The 18,219-nt window shown below is 41.3% G+C and overlaps 1 protein-coding gene and 1 long non-coding RNA gene across 3 annotated transcripts in view; one reads left to right on the forward strand and one right to left on the reverse strand.

Moving 5' to 3' along the window:
- Nucleotides 1-13,448, reverse strand: part of LOC139535838 (SLIT-ROBO Rho GTPase-activating protein 3-like) — a 114,350-nt gene extending 100,902 nt beyond the window's left edge. For both annotated transcript variants that reach the window (XM_071335672.1, XM_071335671.1), the window contains exon 1: nucleotides 12,850-13,448. In XM_071335672.1, coding sequence (XP_071191773.1) covers nucleotides 12,850-12,916 — 67 coding nt within the window. In that variant the 5' untranslated portion in view covers nucleotides 12,917-13,448. The remainder of the gene's footprint in view (nucleotides 1-12,849) is intronic.
- A 654-nt stretch (nucleotides 13,449-14,102) lies between these two features.
- On the forward strand, nucleotides 14,103-16,890 carry LOC139535236 (uncharacterized). Its single transcript, XR_011667088.1, has 5 exons — nucleotides 14,103-14,374; nucleotides 15,284-15,311; nucleotides 15,423-15,574; nucleotides 15,661-15,740; nucleotides 15,848-16,890. It is a non-coding gene; the product is annotated as an uncharacterized lncRNA (long non-coding RNA).
- Nucleotides 16,891-18,219: the final 1,329 nt, after the last annotated feature.

Consider the following 18,219-nt stretch of genomic DNA (forward strand, 5'->3'; position numbering starts at 1 on the left):
CACCGTGAAATATCTAAAAGGAAGGAAATATGGAGGAAAATAAATAGGACCTTTAGACTATAAATGTCATCTCCACATCACAAATCCAGAAGTTCAGAGTCAGACAGACCACTTCACAGTGAGAGAAATCACGGCCAGCCTCTTTCACCCTCTCATCTTTCCTAACCATTGATTTTCTCTCCTTCCTGAGCATCATCATCACAATGTCAGTATGCTACACAGGGCTGAAGCTCATGGAAGCAAAGACCCTGGCGCACCAGACACGTCCTTTCACAACACAACCCATCAATCACAGCCGTATCCAGGCACCAGCTGCCATGGAGGACTACGGAGAATGGGCCACATGGTGTCTCCATGGCAACGCAGGCGTGCACGTGTCTCTTGGGAGCAGCTGATTGGAGGAGAGCAGGGTGGGGGAATGCGGATAGGTGCGGGAGTGGGGTGAGAAGGCACGTGTAGGTTCACTTCTTGTGACATGACATGAATGTTATTCTCTCTTTCTGTTTCTGGGTGTGTAGCAGCTGAGGCGTTTGATGTATCAAATAATGTCAATATAAAAACATCATCTTGTGTTATTCCTTTGTATTATTACTGCTCTGAAACACATCCCTTAGCCAAGCTAGTAAATACAATGGCTTTATATTTCCCTAGCATTAACCCTGAACATAATTTGGAGCAATACAGTACTGTCTACTGTCTAATGTTATGTACCAGTCAATTTCACCTTTATTTAACCAGGTAGGCCAGTTGAGAACAAGTTCTCATTTAAAACTGCGACCTGGCCAAGATAAAGCAAAGCAGTGCTAAAAAACAAAAACACAGAGTTACGCATGGGATAAACAAACAGACAGTCAATAACAATAGAAAAAATCTGTATACAGTGTGTGCAAATGAAGTAAGGAGGTAAGGCAATAAATAGGCCAATAGTGGCGAAGTAATTACAATTTAGCAATTTACACTTGATTGATATATGTGCAGATGAGGATGTGCAAGTAGGAATACTGGTGTGCAAAAGAGCAGAAAAACAAAAACAAATATGGGGATGAGGTAGGTAGTTGGTTGGATGGGCTGTTTACAGATGGGCTGTGTACAGCTGCAGCGATCGGTAAGCTGCTCTGACAGCTGACGCTTAATGTTAGTGAGGGAGATATAAGTCTCCAACTTCAGTGATTTTTGCAATTCGTTCCAGTCATTGGCAGCAGAAAACTGGAAGGAAAGGCGGCCAAAGGAAGAATTGGCTTTGGGGATGACCAGTGAAATATACCTGCAGGAGCGTGCTACGGGTGGGTGTTGCTATGGTGACCAGTGAGCGGAAATAAGGCCGAGCTTTACCTAGCAAAGACTTATAGACGACCTACCTGGAGCCAGTGGGTTTGGCAACGAATATGTAGCGAGGACCAGCCAACGAGAGCATAGTGGTGGGTAGTATATGGGGCTTTGGTGACAAAACGGATGGCACTGTGATAGACTGCATTCAATTTGCTGAGTAGAGTGTTGGAGGCTATTTTGTAAATGACATCGCCGAAGTCAAGGATCGGTAGGATAGTCAGTTTTACGAGGGTATGTTTGGCAGCATGCGTGAATGAGGCTTTGTTGCGAAATAGGAAGCCGATTCTAGATTTAACTTTGGATTGGAGATGCTTAATGTGAGTCTGGAAGGAGAGTTTACAGTCTAGCCAGACACCTAGGTATTTGTAGTTGTCCACATAACCGTCCAGAGTAGTGATGCTAGACGGGCGGGCAGGTGCGGGCAGCGATCGGTTGAAGAGCATGCATTTCGTTTTACTTGCATTTAAGAGCAGTTGGAGGCCATAGAATGAGTGTTGTATGGCGTTGAAGCTCGTTTAGAGGTTTGTTAACACAGTGTCCAAAGAAGGGCCAGAAGTATACAGAATGGTGTCGTCTGCGTAGAGGTGGATCAAAGAATCACCGCAGCAAGAATGACATCATTGATATATCCAGAGAAAAGAGAGAAAAGAGAGACAGTACAGTGGTGATGAGAGACAAGACCAGGGCATTGTCATGTAATAATAACATCCTGCTGTGCTGTGAGTCCTGGGCCAGTGTGAAAAGCTGGGAATCATGAATACCTATAATTGGGAATTATAATTGAGGCCACTGGGACCAGACAGTATTGCCAGTTGAGACATAATAAGAGAGCAGAGCAGGACCCTGGAGACCCCATCCATAGACAGACTGGATTGTGTCTTAATGTCAGTGCTGGGAACTGTTCTGCTGTGGGGCTCACCTGTGGAGCACAATGGAGCAATTCACAAAACACAGTCTAACGTCTCCCCTTTGCTCCACAGTCATGAGCCTCAGACATTCCATGGGGCTACTTGTTAAAACAATCCTCTCTACACATGGATTCATCATCGAGCCATAGTGCAGTATAATGTATGTTGATGTTAAGTGAATGTATCAGCCAGGGGTGTCAAACTCATTTTTCCCGCAGACTGTATTCGGTCTTCACTGAGATCCGTAGAAACACACTTAAAATTGATGATATTTCCTGGTCGTCAAAATTAGCCATTAGTTCTCTAACCATCGCTTTTGCAATTTCCGATGCTCCCTGAGTATCTAGCCTTCGTTTTGATGACTGTTAGCAAGCTGGACACAGTGAAATGACAATAAAAGTAGGTCCATTATCATTTCTACAGAGTTTCGATTAGGTTTTAGTAATTTCAATGTCGATTATAATACTTGTTTTACTTAAACCACCCGCAGGCCGGATTGAATGGGCTCATAGGCCAAGAAGATGATTTAGCTCCACAGTGCTCTTGATCTAATACATCCATCTAGAGTAGACTGCTAGCAGGAACACCACCTACGTTTAGTCACTTGACAAATGTGCTCTTCTAGATCTTCAGTAATGTATAATGGGAGTCTTTGCTGCGATGCTACAGTACATCTCTTTTGTGCTGCTAATAGCTGTCTCAGCTAATTGGTGTTTTCATTCATTATCAATGTTTTATGGCACGTGCTTTATTGCTATATCATATTGTTAATCAGCCAGATCCAAGGATAATTAGGAGTTTATTAAAAAAAAAATATTTTACTTTTTCTCTCTTCCTATTTTGTGAAGTGCAGTAGGTCTAGCTAAGAGTTGGCAGTTTGCTGTTGCTAATGTTACTGGTTGTAGGACGTCAGTGTTATTTTAGCACTCCTCACCGCTGGCCATCTCAGAGACAGAGAGGTTAAATCATCTGAAAAGTAGAGTGGCCCCGCTGTGTCCTCCATGGAAATTCCTTGGCTAGGAACTAATGTGGCCTCAAGACCATGCAATCATTTCCCCTGCCTGGCCGTGCTCCCGGAGCACACACTTTATTTAGGATTTTTTTCCTTCCCTTTCTGTAATGGTTTTGGGGCTTTTGTCTCACTTACAATTCTTTCGAGCACATAAAACTGACTGCACGCTGAGTTGTGTGAGATCATGTATTGAAATGGCAGTAAGTATTAAGGAAAATTCAATCTCATTCCAGTCGTATACTGACTGTAGGCCAATGTGTACTACATCAATACGGAGGCAAACATAACGCTTGAACCTGGGGACTAATCTGTTATTGTAACAGACAAATGAGAAAGTAATACCCTGCAGATCACACATTAAGCAGAAGCCTTTGCTTTTCAACAAAGGCCTGATTATTTATGTAATCCATGGAAAATGTTTACAAACTAGCAATTTGTTGTGAGCAGCTGCAGTCACTTCAGATTTGGCCAATTGGGACCAGGACAACTACAGTACAGCAAACACTGATTGCATTGGCTAAGTTGGCCAACACATTGACCTTTATGGTGAGGCAGGGCCTTATCATAGTTTACAGTGATCTAATGTAGACCAGTGCCTCACGATGGTGGTTTGGACCTTGGGGACCATAGACATCATATAAACCACATAGTTGGGACCCAGTGGTTGGTACTCACGGCCCAATTCCTTCACACTATGCTCAGTACGCTGTGGCCAGAAATCTTGTTTTGATTATTAAGTGGATCATGGCACAGAAAACTAATGACAACTGATCTAGAATAATTATTAATGCCAAATATTCATACTGTTGATTATGGTTGGTTATCAACAAAGGGAAATAAGAAGCTAGTCTTCTTGGACTTACCCGGATACATAATCAGTGGTGGAAAAAGTACCCAATTGTCATACTTGAGTAAAAGTAAAGAAACCTTAATAGAAAATTACTCAAGTAAAAACCAAAACAAACAAAAGACAACTATTGTAAAATATACTGTGTCCGTAAAATGTATATAGTACGTATAAGCTGGAAGTGTTTTTGTCCATTAGTTTACTCCAATTAGGGGAGGGGTGGTAGGGTTAGGGGAAAATAATAAAGGAAAATATAAAAAGTATATACAGTGCCAGTCAAAAGTTTGGACACACCTACCCATTCAAGGGTTTTTCTTTATTTTTACTATTTTCTACATTGTAGAAAAAGCAAAACATACAGACACTCCCAACTTCGCATATTTCAAATGGAATGTCATCATTGTTAAACCAAAGCTCATAGTCAATAAAATCAGCAAGCCTAAAACTAAGTTTGGGACGGCGTGATATGAAATAACAAAGCACATGCCTTGTTAAGCACATTCACCAGCAGCGCAGCCATGAGAAATTTGGCTGCGCTGGAAACAATTATTCCATGTCAAAGACTTCAAATTATTCTATGCTTTATTGCAATACAATAAAGCTTTAAAGTGTCTGTCCAATCTTTCCAGATTTCTATTAAATATGACCAATAATTAATTACAATAGGAGGGAAATAGTTTTCCTTCCAAAAAAATGGTAATTGGGTATGTTTAAAAGCAACTTTTCTGTGTTGGAATGGTGTGGGTGTACCTAGGGCTGTGGTGGTCAATACATTTTGTCAGACGGTTATTGTCATGCAAAAGACTGCCCGTCTCACGGTAAACAAACACATTTAGCATCTGCAGGCCTCCACGCATACAGCTGTACAAGCCACTGATGAGCGCCTTTCGAACATCCACTGTCACACCCTGATCAGTTTCACCTGTCCTCATTATTGTCTCCAGTGTATTTATCCCTGTGTTTCCTGTCTCTCTGCGCCAGTTCGTCTTGTACGTTAGTCAAGTCAACCAGTGTGTTTTTACCATACTCCTTTTGCTATTCTCTTTTTGATAGTCCTCCCGGTTTTGACCACTGCCTGACTCTGGACTTCTTTCCCGCCTGCCTGATCATCCTGCCTGGCCTGACCTTGATTCTGCCTGTCCTTCGGTATCTTTTGGACTCTGATGTCACGCCCTGACCTTTAGAGAGCCTTTTTATTTCTCTATTTGGTTAGGTCAGGGTGTGATTTGGGTGGGCATTCTATGTTCTATATTTCTTTGTTTTTGGCCGAGTGTGGTTCCCAATCAGAGGCAGCTGTCTATCGTTGTCTCTGATTGGGAATCCTACTTAGGCAGCCTGTTTTGCCACCTTAGTTTGTGGGATGTTGTTTTTGTACAGCTCTGTGTAGCCTACTGAACGTTACATTCGTTTTCCTTTTGTTGTTTTTGGGTGTTCATTTTTAATAAAAATAAAATGTACGCCTACCACGCTGCACCTTGGTCCGATCATTTCGACGACAATCGTAACATCTGAACTGGGTTTGACCCTTTTGCCTGTCCACGACCATTCTCCTGTCTTCCGCTATTGAATTAATAAATACTGTAAGACTCCAACCATCTGCCTCCTGTGTCTGCATCTGGGTCTCGCCTTGTGTCATGATATCTACAGTCTAATAAATCAACTGAATATACACCATCACAATAAATCCATTATTTATTTAGGCAGGTCAAAAGAAACATTATGATATGATGAAAATGTATTTCAGAAGAACAGAATATGAGTTGACCTACTGTATACTATCTGGCTATGTGCCATGCCATCGGCAGTAGGCTAGTTCATTTAGCACACAAGATATGTCTTGTGTCCTGTGCCATTATTTTATATTACATGTAGATTTAGAGTTGATACAAACCTTATAATGTCTTAGAAATCAAAACATATATGGGCTGCATGGTGCGACTACAGGCTACTGATGTTTTGAGAAAGTCGCAAAAAAAGCTTGTGCTCTGTTCGTTGCCTCAGGCTGCACATGCTGTTCTCTCATCAAGTGATGATATTTTCACCCATCAGACTATTCTCAATGTAATCTTGTCTTTACTTATATGTAACATTTGTTTTGATATAGACTGGCCTATTATCAAATGGGCAAGAATAAGGGCAAGTCAAAAAAGACATGTCATCCATAAGCACTGGAATAGTGGAGGCCACTTTTCCGCAGGTATGTTTTTCACTCATGTCAGGTAGTGACAGGTGATATTCCAAATAGTAGCCAGTATTCTGTATGCCATGGGCTCTCCAACCTTATTCCTACAGCTACCCAGTGCTTAATTTGGGAAACCAAGTGAAATCTGTTTGGTACATCAATAGTAACATGTTTTCACAACAAAACACTGTTGACAGCCCCTCTGCCCGCTGGAGAAAAGAATGAAGGATAGAAAGGAGGAGATGGAAACTCACTGTGGTGAGATATTCTGTAGCTAAAGGCAATGTGTCAGCCTGTTAATTATGAAAATACAAAAAATGCCCTATTTCTAGGCTATTCAAAATCAGATACAAATCCACTATCTGAATTTGTTGCATTTAGGCTAGACCAATTATTTACCAGGTCACGTGTGCTAGCAAGACAGAGGGCCTGGGTTCGAGCCTCTGTGTGTGCCAAATCAGGAGGAAGTGGTAGTTGATAGGAAAGCAGCGTGACGTCCTTTACATGTATACCGGTCATTAATAATATTCATGAGAGTAGAACGCTGATTGGCCAACTCATCCTCTATGAGGAAATTGCAAGCATTTTTAGAACGGTCTGTTTGAGGTGGGGGTTTTTTAAGTGTGCTTTTCTTCAATTTATGCTTTGTCCACAAATACGAGTATAGGATGAGTCAACAACATTATTTGGGTATGAGTAAACAGAATAAATTAACTTTTAAAAGTTAGATTTTTACTAGACAGTTACTTTAAAAGTAATTTGCTAAGGCAAAACAGAAGAACACAGGGACAATCAGAAACATATATAAGCATAGTGGTGTTCTGTTCCAAGCAAAACTTACTAAAGTTCTTAATTCTTATTGTCAGACGTGCAAAATAGTATTTATTCTCTAACTATTCACATAATTTCACTGAAAGGCTGAAGACTAGATGTACCTGTGCAGTACAGTATGTACAGTACACATCTCTGACTGTATCTCAGTAATAGTAATGGTGTGATCACTAGGGTTGACTCTAAATATCCCAGGGATGTTAAGCAGACCTCTGGGTAACATTGAAATTACACCGACAGAGTGCTGTTGGGTATACCTGCTAAGTGAGATGTTCATTAAATCCCACTCAGATTTTATTGAATCTGCAGAACAGGTTGAGTTTGTTTGCTTTTGGTCTGGCTGAGGAGAACCTGCAGAGAACGGCTTCTCAAAAGCCCAGCAGTGGAAACCTGAACCCAAAGGTGTGAAAACTAACTCGACCAGACCACAGAGTGTTGCCTGCCTACAGCAACATGACTCTGTTTCCTCTGCAGAGTGTGTGTGTGTGTGTGTGTGTGTGTGTGTGTGTGTGTGTGTGTGTGTGTGTGTGTGTGTGTGTGTGTGTGTGTGTGTGTGTAAGGCTGCCAACAGGACAGGCAACCTACTGCCCCATAGCAAGGGCTGGGCGTAGGGGGGAGAGGGAAAAATAACAGCCCATGATAAGTAACAGACAAATCTAATAAAAATGGACCATTCACAAGACAACCATGCCACGGGAGCTGTGCCGTAAGGCCCGGCTACACAACTGAGTGGTTTAGAAGGAATTATGAAAGGGGAGAGAACAAGCGGTAGAAATGCAGCAGAAATGCGTTTTTTATCAAGCCAATCTAACAGAGTAGGAAGCAGAGAGAAGCTTCCATGTAAGCAGTAACGGATGAACAAGAAGGAGCTGAGATTATAGTATGTTGTGTCTCACCCGATGGTGGGCACAACACAAACACCTCAGATTATGTAAAATAGGCTCTAAACTACAACATATGCGAATATGAAAAAGTTTAGATAATTGACATTCACAAGGTTAAAAAAATGACAAGATTTATTTGAGAAAAAAAACGTTTTTCAAGACATTATCAAATAGTTTGACAAGTTTGTAAGTTGTTCAAATTAAATAAATCGCTACAGTTAATATTTTTCAGTGACAAAGACATGGATGTCTCATGGTAGGGTGGGGTATGCAAAATAGGTCAACTTTGAGCATCTCTCTCTTAAATGTTTTGGCAAAGTAACTTTCTGACCACTTCTACCATGGGCAAACATGTATGGAAAGTTTAGTTCAAATGAAAATGGATACAGTCCATTTTGAAATCATCCTCGTGAACTCAAATGACTATTAAAGTAATTCACTGATTCACTGACACCATTCTAGCAATGTTCTAGCAATACAAACCAAGCAACCTTGCAGGAGCCAGCTGTGCTTTGCCATGGCCTATCAGAAAGGCACCACTGATCATCAATCCTCTCTCTTTCTTGTATACATCATCCAACCCCAAAGTGCAATAACTCACCATATGACATGTGCCACTTCACAAACTGAATCTAATCATGGTAGCAAACAGTGGCTGGGCACTAGAGAAAGAGAAAGCTGCCATTGTTAACCAACTGATGTCAGAGCCCCCCTGTGTTGGTGGCTGGAGACCCTCCGTGTGTTTGAGCAGCTGAGAAAGAGTGATGAGGAGGATTTCTCCATAAATTAGCATCAGTCTCTCCCTTACCCTCTTGTCTTACACACAGCCAGGCTTTATGGAACAAGAGCAAGGCTTCCATCATTCTAATATTTCTACCACTGTTCTTTGTATTTAGTTACACTGTTTATACACACCAGGTATTTATTTATATACTGGATTATTGACATATGAAGCTCACTCTAATATACTGTATCTAGTGCTGTATATTATTCTTAGTATATCGTGTTTAAATTCTTCCAGGGTACATATATATTTATTGCATTTTGATTACTGTTAGAGTGCTATATGAGTTGTTTAAAAAAAAATACTTGGGGATTCGAACAAGCAACCTTTTGGTGCTCTAACTGCTAGGCAACCTGCAGCCTCTCTCCCTTCATGGTTCATTTGGATGGCTTACATTATTTACAGCATTTCATGAAGCATGCTAAAATATTCCCTGTCTTCCCATTTCTACAGTAGTAGAATACAGTTCACATTGATCAAGATGGATTCTCTCTCTCTCCCTCTTCATTATTCTTAATGATCTAGCTCATTCTCTTATTTGCCTCCTTTGAATTTTACACCCCACGGCCACTACCCTGAAATGCATAGGAACACAGTGACAGCAGCACAGGGCTGGATTATCTAGGACGGCACTGGGTGAAACTGCATCATTGATATGATCATCATTGAAAACATGTCTCGCCCAGCCCAGTGATAAACATGGTGAATAACAGATTAACATGCTTGACAATAATAAGATACAAATCCCCAGCGTCAACCCCAACAGAATTCCCTAATAGTCTTTATCTCAGGCCTAAATCACAAATCCAATCTCTCAGTCGGTGATCCATTACTAAATTAGAGATAATCCCAGACTTTGAAATCAATGAAACAGAACTATGTACAGAAAGGTGCAGTGAGGCAGGTCCAGGCAACAGAAGGCCAGTTGATGCCAGCCGAAGTGTGTTCATCCACACTATTATAGGGTGTGAACAGTGAGAGTAAACACATTCAGTCTAATTGATCACAGATCATATGAACAGCTACATTATTGTTACCAGGACTTTAATACTGTATGGCCCAGAGTAAGACATTCTGTCAAATAAACTAAACCTACTTTTCCCTAATTAGGGTCTAGTGCGGTAGGTAGCCTAGTGGTTAGAGCGTTGGGTAAGTAACAGAAAAGTCATTGGTTCAATAAACCAGAGCCGACAAGCTGAAAAATCTGCTGATGTGCCCTTGTGCAAGGCACTTAAACCTAATTTGCTCCAGGGGTGCTCTACTACTATGGCTGATCTTGTAAAACAACACATGCACCTACCTGGTGTATATGACAATAAAATATATATAGATTCTCTAACGCTGCGTTTAGACAGGCAGCCCAATTCTGATATTTTTTCACTAATTGGTCTTTTGACCAGTCAGATCAGCTCTGAAAAAGTGCTTACGTGAAAAGACCTGATGTGATTGGTCAAAAGAACCAAGAGGCAAAAACACAACAGGGCATAAAGATTCAAAGAAATTATCATAACATTTCACTATAAGCGGCATGAAAAACAACATCTGTATCTTTTTATTTCATAACACCTTAAGAGCCTATCATCCACATGACAAGACCCATCAGCCAGACCTAGATATGTCCCCTGTGAGTGTCAGCTGCCTGGACTCTGGGGAGACGTGTTAGATGCCATGATAGGGTAAAACATCTGTTCAGAGCAGAAGCCACATAAGCCTGAATATAGACCCCACAAGACCTGCCATGCTGTTCAGTCACAGCACAGATAGCAAAGACCCCCTTCCCCTCCACCTCTCTCTCACACACACACACACACACACACACACACACACACACACACACACACACACACACACACACACACACACACACACACACACACACACACACACACACACACACACACACACACACACACTAGCTTGATGCTCCGAGGGTGCTCTGTCACTTCATAAGCATCAGCCAGATTGCTGAAAAACACATACTGTAGGGGTATGTATGTGTATATTTAATTATAATGACATTCTGAGAGCTGGGATATTTGTTTGTGCCCTATTCTGAAGGTGACACATGCAATATAATGTAGATTACTTTATTAATCATTCATCTGTCTGTCTGTGTGTGCGTGCCACCCTGCATACCACTGCTTTCTCTGAAGCTAAGCAGGGTTGGTCCCTCAATGGGAGACCAAATGCTGCTGGAAGTGGTGTTGGAGGGCCAGTAAGAGGCACTTTTTCCTCTGGTCTAAAAATATTTGAATGCCCCAGGTCAGTGATTGGGGACATTACCCTGTGTAGGGTGCTGTCTTTCAGATGGGACATTAAATGGGTGTCCTGAATCTCTGTGGTCACTAAAGGTCCCATGGCAATTATCATAGAGTAGGGATGTTAACCCCGGTGTCATTGCTATATTCCCAATTTGGCCCTCATACCATCATAGCTGTCATATCTGGCTCCCGAGTGGTGCAGCGGTGTAGGGTACTAAATCTCAGTGCTTGAGGCATCACTACAGACACCCTGGTTCGAATCCAGACTGTATCAGAACCGGCCGTCATCATAAGGAGGAAACATTCAAACATTTGTGGTCTCTCCCACATGTCCAATGGCCTTATTAATGGGTCCTAATCAATAGGCCGATAGAAGATCATTGACATATCACCTGCAAAATAGCTACAAAGAATAGTGATGCTGATGATGAAGGTGACCAAACCAACCACCAATGCCAACCCAATCTGCCTGGTCTCATAGACTAGACGTAACATAGTAAACATACATTTTGAACACTCAAATTAGTAATGAAACAGGTAGGGAGCAGGTCTCGAACCCTCGGCGTTATAGCCCGAAGTTCAGCGCGCTATCGACTGTGTCGCAAAAGCATGCTCATGCGGCAGAGTCGATTTCCGCGCTTATAAACCCATGTTCGTTACACTACTCCCTCCTTTCAAAGAGTGCGTCCTCGCGCTAGCTTGCGACTCTACGTCTTATAGGAATGCGCTCACCGGCCAAGCACACGCATTGTCGGGGATGCAAGGTCCGATCACTTCTGACACCAATGTAATGAAACAGCAGGGAGCAGGTCTCGAACCCTCAACCTTCTAGCCCGAAGTCCAGCTCGCTATCGACTGTGCCGCAAAAGCATGCTCGAGCGGCAGTCGATATCCGCGCTTATAAACCCAGGATCGTTACAATATATTTCATGTTTGGTAGGGTTACATAAGACAGAAGGTTACTTAAGGCAAAAACTAAAGTAGGGTGGTTGGTTGGGGTAGATGGGTGGGCATATAACGTGAACGTCTAACAACCAAAAGGTTGCATGTTCAAATCTCATCACAGACAACTTTAGCATTTTAGCAACTTCTTACTACTTTTTAGCAACTTTGCAACTACTTAGCATGTTAACTAACCCTTCCCCTAATTATTTTATCTAACCCTTCCCTTAACTCTTTAACCTAACTCCTAACCTTAACACTAACCCATAGCCTAGCTAACGTTAGCCCTCTAGCTAACATTAGCATTAATCACCTAGTCAATGTTAGCAACAACAAATTGTAATTCATTACATATCAGACGTTTTGCAAATTCTTAACATATTGTACATTTTTCAAACTCTTAACATGTCATATGAATTGTAATTCGTAACATATCATACGAATTGTAATTCGTAACATTTCATACAAAATAGATTTGGAAATCCACAAATGAATACATACCATATGAAACGTAACATATCATACTAAATGGAGAGATCGGATTTACATACAGAATAATATGAAATGCTCTGAGACTAGGTTGACCCAATGAGTAACCTAACTTATAGCAGGCATAAAATATCCAACTAGTGATGGACTCTCAGTCTACTGCACTCAGAACTGATAAGGGGACAAAGCAGGCAAAGTCTCAAAAGCAAAACGTTATTTACTTATGATTCATTGAAATGTAGTATTGCAACTATTTGTTTCAAAATACAGTAGCCTATATGCGTCCCCACTTGTGTTCCATGTGTCATTTAGCTTGCACGGCTATTTATGCATACACAAGATCAAAACATTTCTTAATTTGCATATCCTTTATTACCCACCTTTGACTTGCGTTTCATATTCTCCTATGATCTCCTTGTCCTTCTTGACTCTAGTTTGAGATGACATTTTTCCTGAGGTATGAGGGTGAGACTCGGTGAGATGTTGAGGCTTGCGCGAGAGGTCCTCTTATGATTCTCGACTCTTGCTGCGTTTTTCTCCGTATTCTTTGTGTGTGTCCGATTTGCTCAATGTAACAAAAAAAATCCTAACTTTCCAAGTAACACTAGACAATAAATAAAGAAATGCAAAGCGACATTCTATAGTTAGCTCGCCTAATGCTCACCTGCATAGGGCTTGTATGTCTCTCTCTTGCAGAGAAATGCTATGCTTCTGTGAGAGAAGAGGGAATCGTCCTTTCTTGAGATAGCATGCCATCCAAAGCAAAAACTGCAGCGGAGAAAAGTAAAATCATTCTACTCAAAGCAATAAAATAATGGACATAAAATGATGGGAGTGTAGGCAAGTCGTTCACTCATTCCGGTGGTTGGTGTTTTCTAGAGTGCCCAAAAATGAATTGTTGTGCGTGCGCAGTCGACACCGATCATTCTATGATTAGCTGTGCGCGCTTTGAAAATTTGCGCTGCTGGGAAAGATGAATTGAGTCGAACATCATACGAGTCTCCTCCCATTGTAGAACCCCCTCCCTGAAGCTCTCGCGCTCTATCTCTCTCTCTCTCTCAATCACACACACTCACACATTTTGCTGCATGAAATGTGGTATCTTTTTCTTGAATTTGATATGATATCTTGCATATTCTTCAATATTGGCTAAATAGTGTCTTATTCTTTCATTCTGGAGTCTTATTCTGTCATAAATGGTTGTTAATTATCCTGTAATTATTTAAATGTAATTAATGGACATGATTAGGTGATAGGCGCTGCTATTAAAAGCCCCCAGTCAGTACATTTTTCAATGGTATCCTGCTTTAGTTTTTCACATTCATGTTTTTATTAGAAGGTGCATTGGTCCAAACATATTTATAATCATCTATTCAGAGAGAAACATAGCAAACACCCTTTTTAGTGATCATTGCCATGGCAACCCACCTCCAGCAGTACTAACACACATTACTATCAACAGCACTAAAGTTCCTCCTTTGTGGCAAGGGAGAGCCTTTGCTGTCTTTTGACTACCAGGTTCATGTGTGCAGACACCACACACTGTTATATCACACACACTTGATATGCAGGTCCTGTAGCGGGGTGGGAGGGCAGCAGTCATGTACTGGGGGTGGGATGTGAGGGGGAAAATGCCTGCCTGGGGGTATATAGGTCAGTGTGTGTAACAGTATAGCTTCCGTCCCTCGCCTCGAACCAGGGACCCTCTGCACACATCAACAACGGTCACCACGAACCACCGTTACCCATCGCTCCACAAAAACCTTAGGGTTCTTGGCAATGAAAAACAACTCCAAAAGGTTCTTCAAAGAACTTCTTAGGAGGTGGGGTTCATCGAGGAACCCCCATTGTTGTAGGAGTTCTTCAGGAAACTTTGCAAACGCTCATGCGACAACAGTTCAAAAGGTAGCTGTCACGTTAGTTAGCTATAGTTCAGAAGAATTAACGTACATATTAGAAAGCCGAGTTTGACCGTTGGCGTTGTATGAGCTACAGTACAATAACGTTAGCTAGCTAGCTAACATGAGCTAACGTTATGTCCTAACTAGGCAGAACTAGGTTTGTATTATTTCCTGAACTATATTCTGTCCCATATATTGTATATCGTTTTGCATAAAGCCAACATGGTTTCACACTCATTAACGTAAATTTCCAATCTAGAGAAATTCTCACTTTTGAGAGAATGAACTAGCTAACGTTAGCTTCGTTGACGCTAGCTAACTAACTAAGGATGGTGGCCTGTCCAGACGAGATGTTACAACAAACTGAATCAGCAATGGAGGGTTTCCTCTTTATTTAGCCTGCCAGAGCATGCAATACTATTATGAACTCCCAAGGGGGGCATAACATTACATGTACAATACTATCCCATTTTGGAAACATTACATGTATGTCCCCTTGTGGAAGGAAATAGCTTTGATGGTAGCTATAGATGGGATTGAAATTCATAATGGTATTATTACAGTGACTAGACCTCTTTTGTATACATGCATGCCCCTCAGAATCCAAACACAGTATTGCCACGCAGCAAAATGTTGTGTATAATCTTTCAAGTCAGCCTGATAAAATATTGAACAATTTGTGTGCAAAGATAGCTTGACATTTGATATTAGGCCTTTATGGCAGTACTTTTACTGTACGGCAGTACTGTATTGGCTAGTGCTTTCTCCAATAGGTTCTTCTATTTTGCATTCAATTGTATGTCAATGGCATTTATTTTTCTATATTTATATACGTGTATATATTTAAATGCTTGTAAGACTATTCTTTGACACATTTTCTCTTCCTTTGAAATTCTTATATGACAAAACATAGACACAATGCAATTGGGATCAAGAAGTAGGTAAGGAGATGTTGTAGGACAGCTGCATTTGAAGTGTACATTTAACCTACATAGCAGTCAATACAAACTGACATCTATTAGCATACAAATATGTGCAAATTATCTTTTCAGATCTTCTCAGAAATTAATCAAGTCCATGGAATGGATATAGACAAAAAGATAATTCAAGGACTAGCAGAGGTAGAGAGGCGAGGCAGGGGTGAGGACATCATCCTGCTATTTCGACAGTCCCTGAAGGACAATACAGAAGAGGCACAACAGGGGTATTTGCTCTTATACCTTCCCTTTCTCTAATGTATCTTGTAATAAAATTAGCAAGTGTAGTAAGATCATTGCTTTACTTTACTAGGACTCGAGACCACAGCAGCGATCCTGCTCTTGCCCTACCTCTTCAATGAGTACCCGAGTGGCCTTTATGTCCATCACAAGGTATGCCTATTCATCAACATACGTGTGCATGCTTATATAAAACTACAGCTGAAAATGTATGTTCTTTGTTAATTGTATGTGCATTAATCTTTTCTTTTGTGACACAGATTTCACCGCTCCCCACTCCTTTATTGCACATCGGCGGAAATCCATTTCCCCATGAGAGTGAAATCACGCTGGCCTTTGATGGGGAGAACATCCACGCCCTAGAGGACGTCCCCATGGGACTTGGGGCTCTGCTTGGGCTGTATTCTTTATTTTCAGTTAAATTTCCCCAAAATGTCAGAAAAACACTTGTGTTCTTAAGTTACTGTGTTCTGGGGATAAGAGAAGTTACCAGGGCCGGTCATAAAGATTGAGTTTATTTTATTTTTGATGGCAAACTTTACTTTACTAGGACTCGAGACCTAGTATGGCAAACTTCCTAACATAACTAAGTGGTTGTTGGGAAAGTGGTTGTTGGACACACACACATACACACACACACACACACACACACTAAAGCAAGAAAAGCCTACAATATTGTTAGTTTACCTATGATTCATTTTTAATGTACACTACCATTCAAAAGTTTGGGGCCACTTAGAAATGTCCTTGTTTTTGAAAGAAAAGCAATTTTTTTGTCCATTAAAATAACATCAAATTGATCAGAAATACAGTGTAGACATTTTTTATGTTGTAAATGACTATTGTAGCTGGACATTTTTAATGTTGTAAATGACTATTGTGGCTGGAAGAGGCAGATTTTTTATGGAATATCTACATATGTCACGGATTCCCCCGGTAATGATGCTCATTCTGTTCACCAGTTCCAGAGGTCAACGGCTTTCTAGGCTTCACTGAACGGGATTCATTATCATCAATCCAGAACTGTCTTGTCTGATTACACACACCTGATTCCCATTTCCCCTGATTAGTATGTTATATATGTGCCCTCTGTTCCCTCTGTCGGCTATTGTTCCCATGTCCGTTGGTGGTGTGAGTACCTATGCGTTGGTGCAGCTGTTATGCTGTGTGCTATATATATTGTGTATTATGGGTATCGTCCCGTGGCGTTCAATGAGGTTTACCTTCGCTCTTTTGTTTGGGTACGGCCCAGTGTTTTTGTATACGTGTTTGTTTTGGGTGTATTAAAAACCCCTATTGTGTATTCCTGCGCCTGTCTCCAAAATCCTTTATACCAGCGCAACAACATAGGCGTACAGAGGCCCATTATCAGCAACTATCACTCCTGTGTTCCGATGGCACGTTGTGTTAGCTAATCCAAGTTTATAATTTTAAAAGGCTAATTGATCATTAGAAAACCCTTTTGCAATTATGCTAGCACAGCTGAAAACTGTTGTGCTGATTAAAGTAGCAATAAAACTGGCCTTCCTTAGACTAGTTGAGTATCTGAAGCATCAGCATTTGTGGGTTCAATTACAGCCTCAAAAAGTCCAGTAACAAATAACTTTCTTCTGAAACTCGTCAGTCTATTCTTGTTCGGAGAAATGATGGCTAGTCCATGCGAGAAATTGCCAAGAAACTGAAGATCTCGTACAACGCTATGTACTACTCCCTTCACAGACCAGCGCAAATAGTCTCTAACCAGAACAGAAAGAGGATTGGGAGGCCCCGGTGCACAACTGAGCAAGAGTACTACATTCGAGTGTCTAGTCCTCAACTGGCAGCTTCATTAAATAGTACCCGCAAAACACCAGTCTCAACGTCAACAGTGAAGAGGCGACTCCGGGATGCTGGCCTTCTAGGCAGAGCCATATCTCAGACTGGCCAATAAAAAGAAGAAAACAGACACTGGACAGAGGAAGACTGGAAAAAATGTTATGGACAGACGAATCTAAGTTTGAGGTGTTTGGATCACAAAGAAGAACATTTGTGAGACAAAAAATGTAAAGATGCTGGAGGAGTGCTTGACGCCATATGTCAAGCATGGTGGAGGCAATGTGATGGTCTGGGGGTGCTTGGGTGGTGGTAAAGTGGGAGATTTGTACAGGGTATTGAAGAAGGAAGGCTATCACTCCATTTTGCAACGCCATGCCATACCCAGTGGACAGCACTTAATTGGAGCCAATTTCCTCCTACAACAACAAAGTACAGCTCCAAATAATGCAATAACTATTAAGGGAAGAAGCAGTCAGCTGGTATTCTGTCTATAATGGAGTGGTCAGCACAGTCACCAGATCTCAACCCTATTGAGCTATTGTGGGAGCAGCTTGACCGCATGGTACGTAAGAAGTTCCCATCAAGCCGATACAATTTGTGGGAGGTGCTTCAGGAAGCATGGGGTGAAATCTCTTCAGATTACCTCAACAAATTGACAACTAGAATGCCAAAGGTCTGCAAGGCTGTAATTGCTGCAAATGGAGGATTCTTTGATGAAAGCAATTATTATTTCAATTAAAAATCGTTATTTATAACCTTGTCAACGTCTTGACTATATTTCCTATTCATTTTGCAACTCATTTCATGTAAACAAGAA

The sequence above is a fragment of the Salvelinus alpinus genome, chromosome 12 (genome assembly GCF_045679555.1).
Source record: "Salvelinus alpinus chromosome 12, SLU_Salpinus.1, whole genome shotgun sequence".
Lineage (NCBI taxonomy): Eukaryota > Metazoa > Chordata > Actinopteri > Salmoniformes > Salmonidae > Salvelinus > Salvelinus alpinus.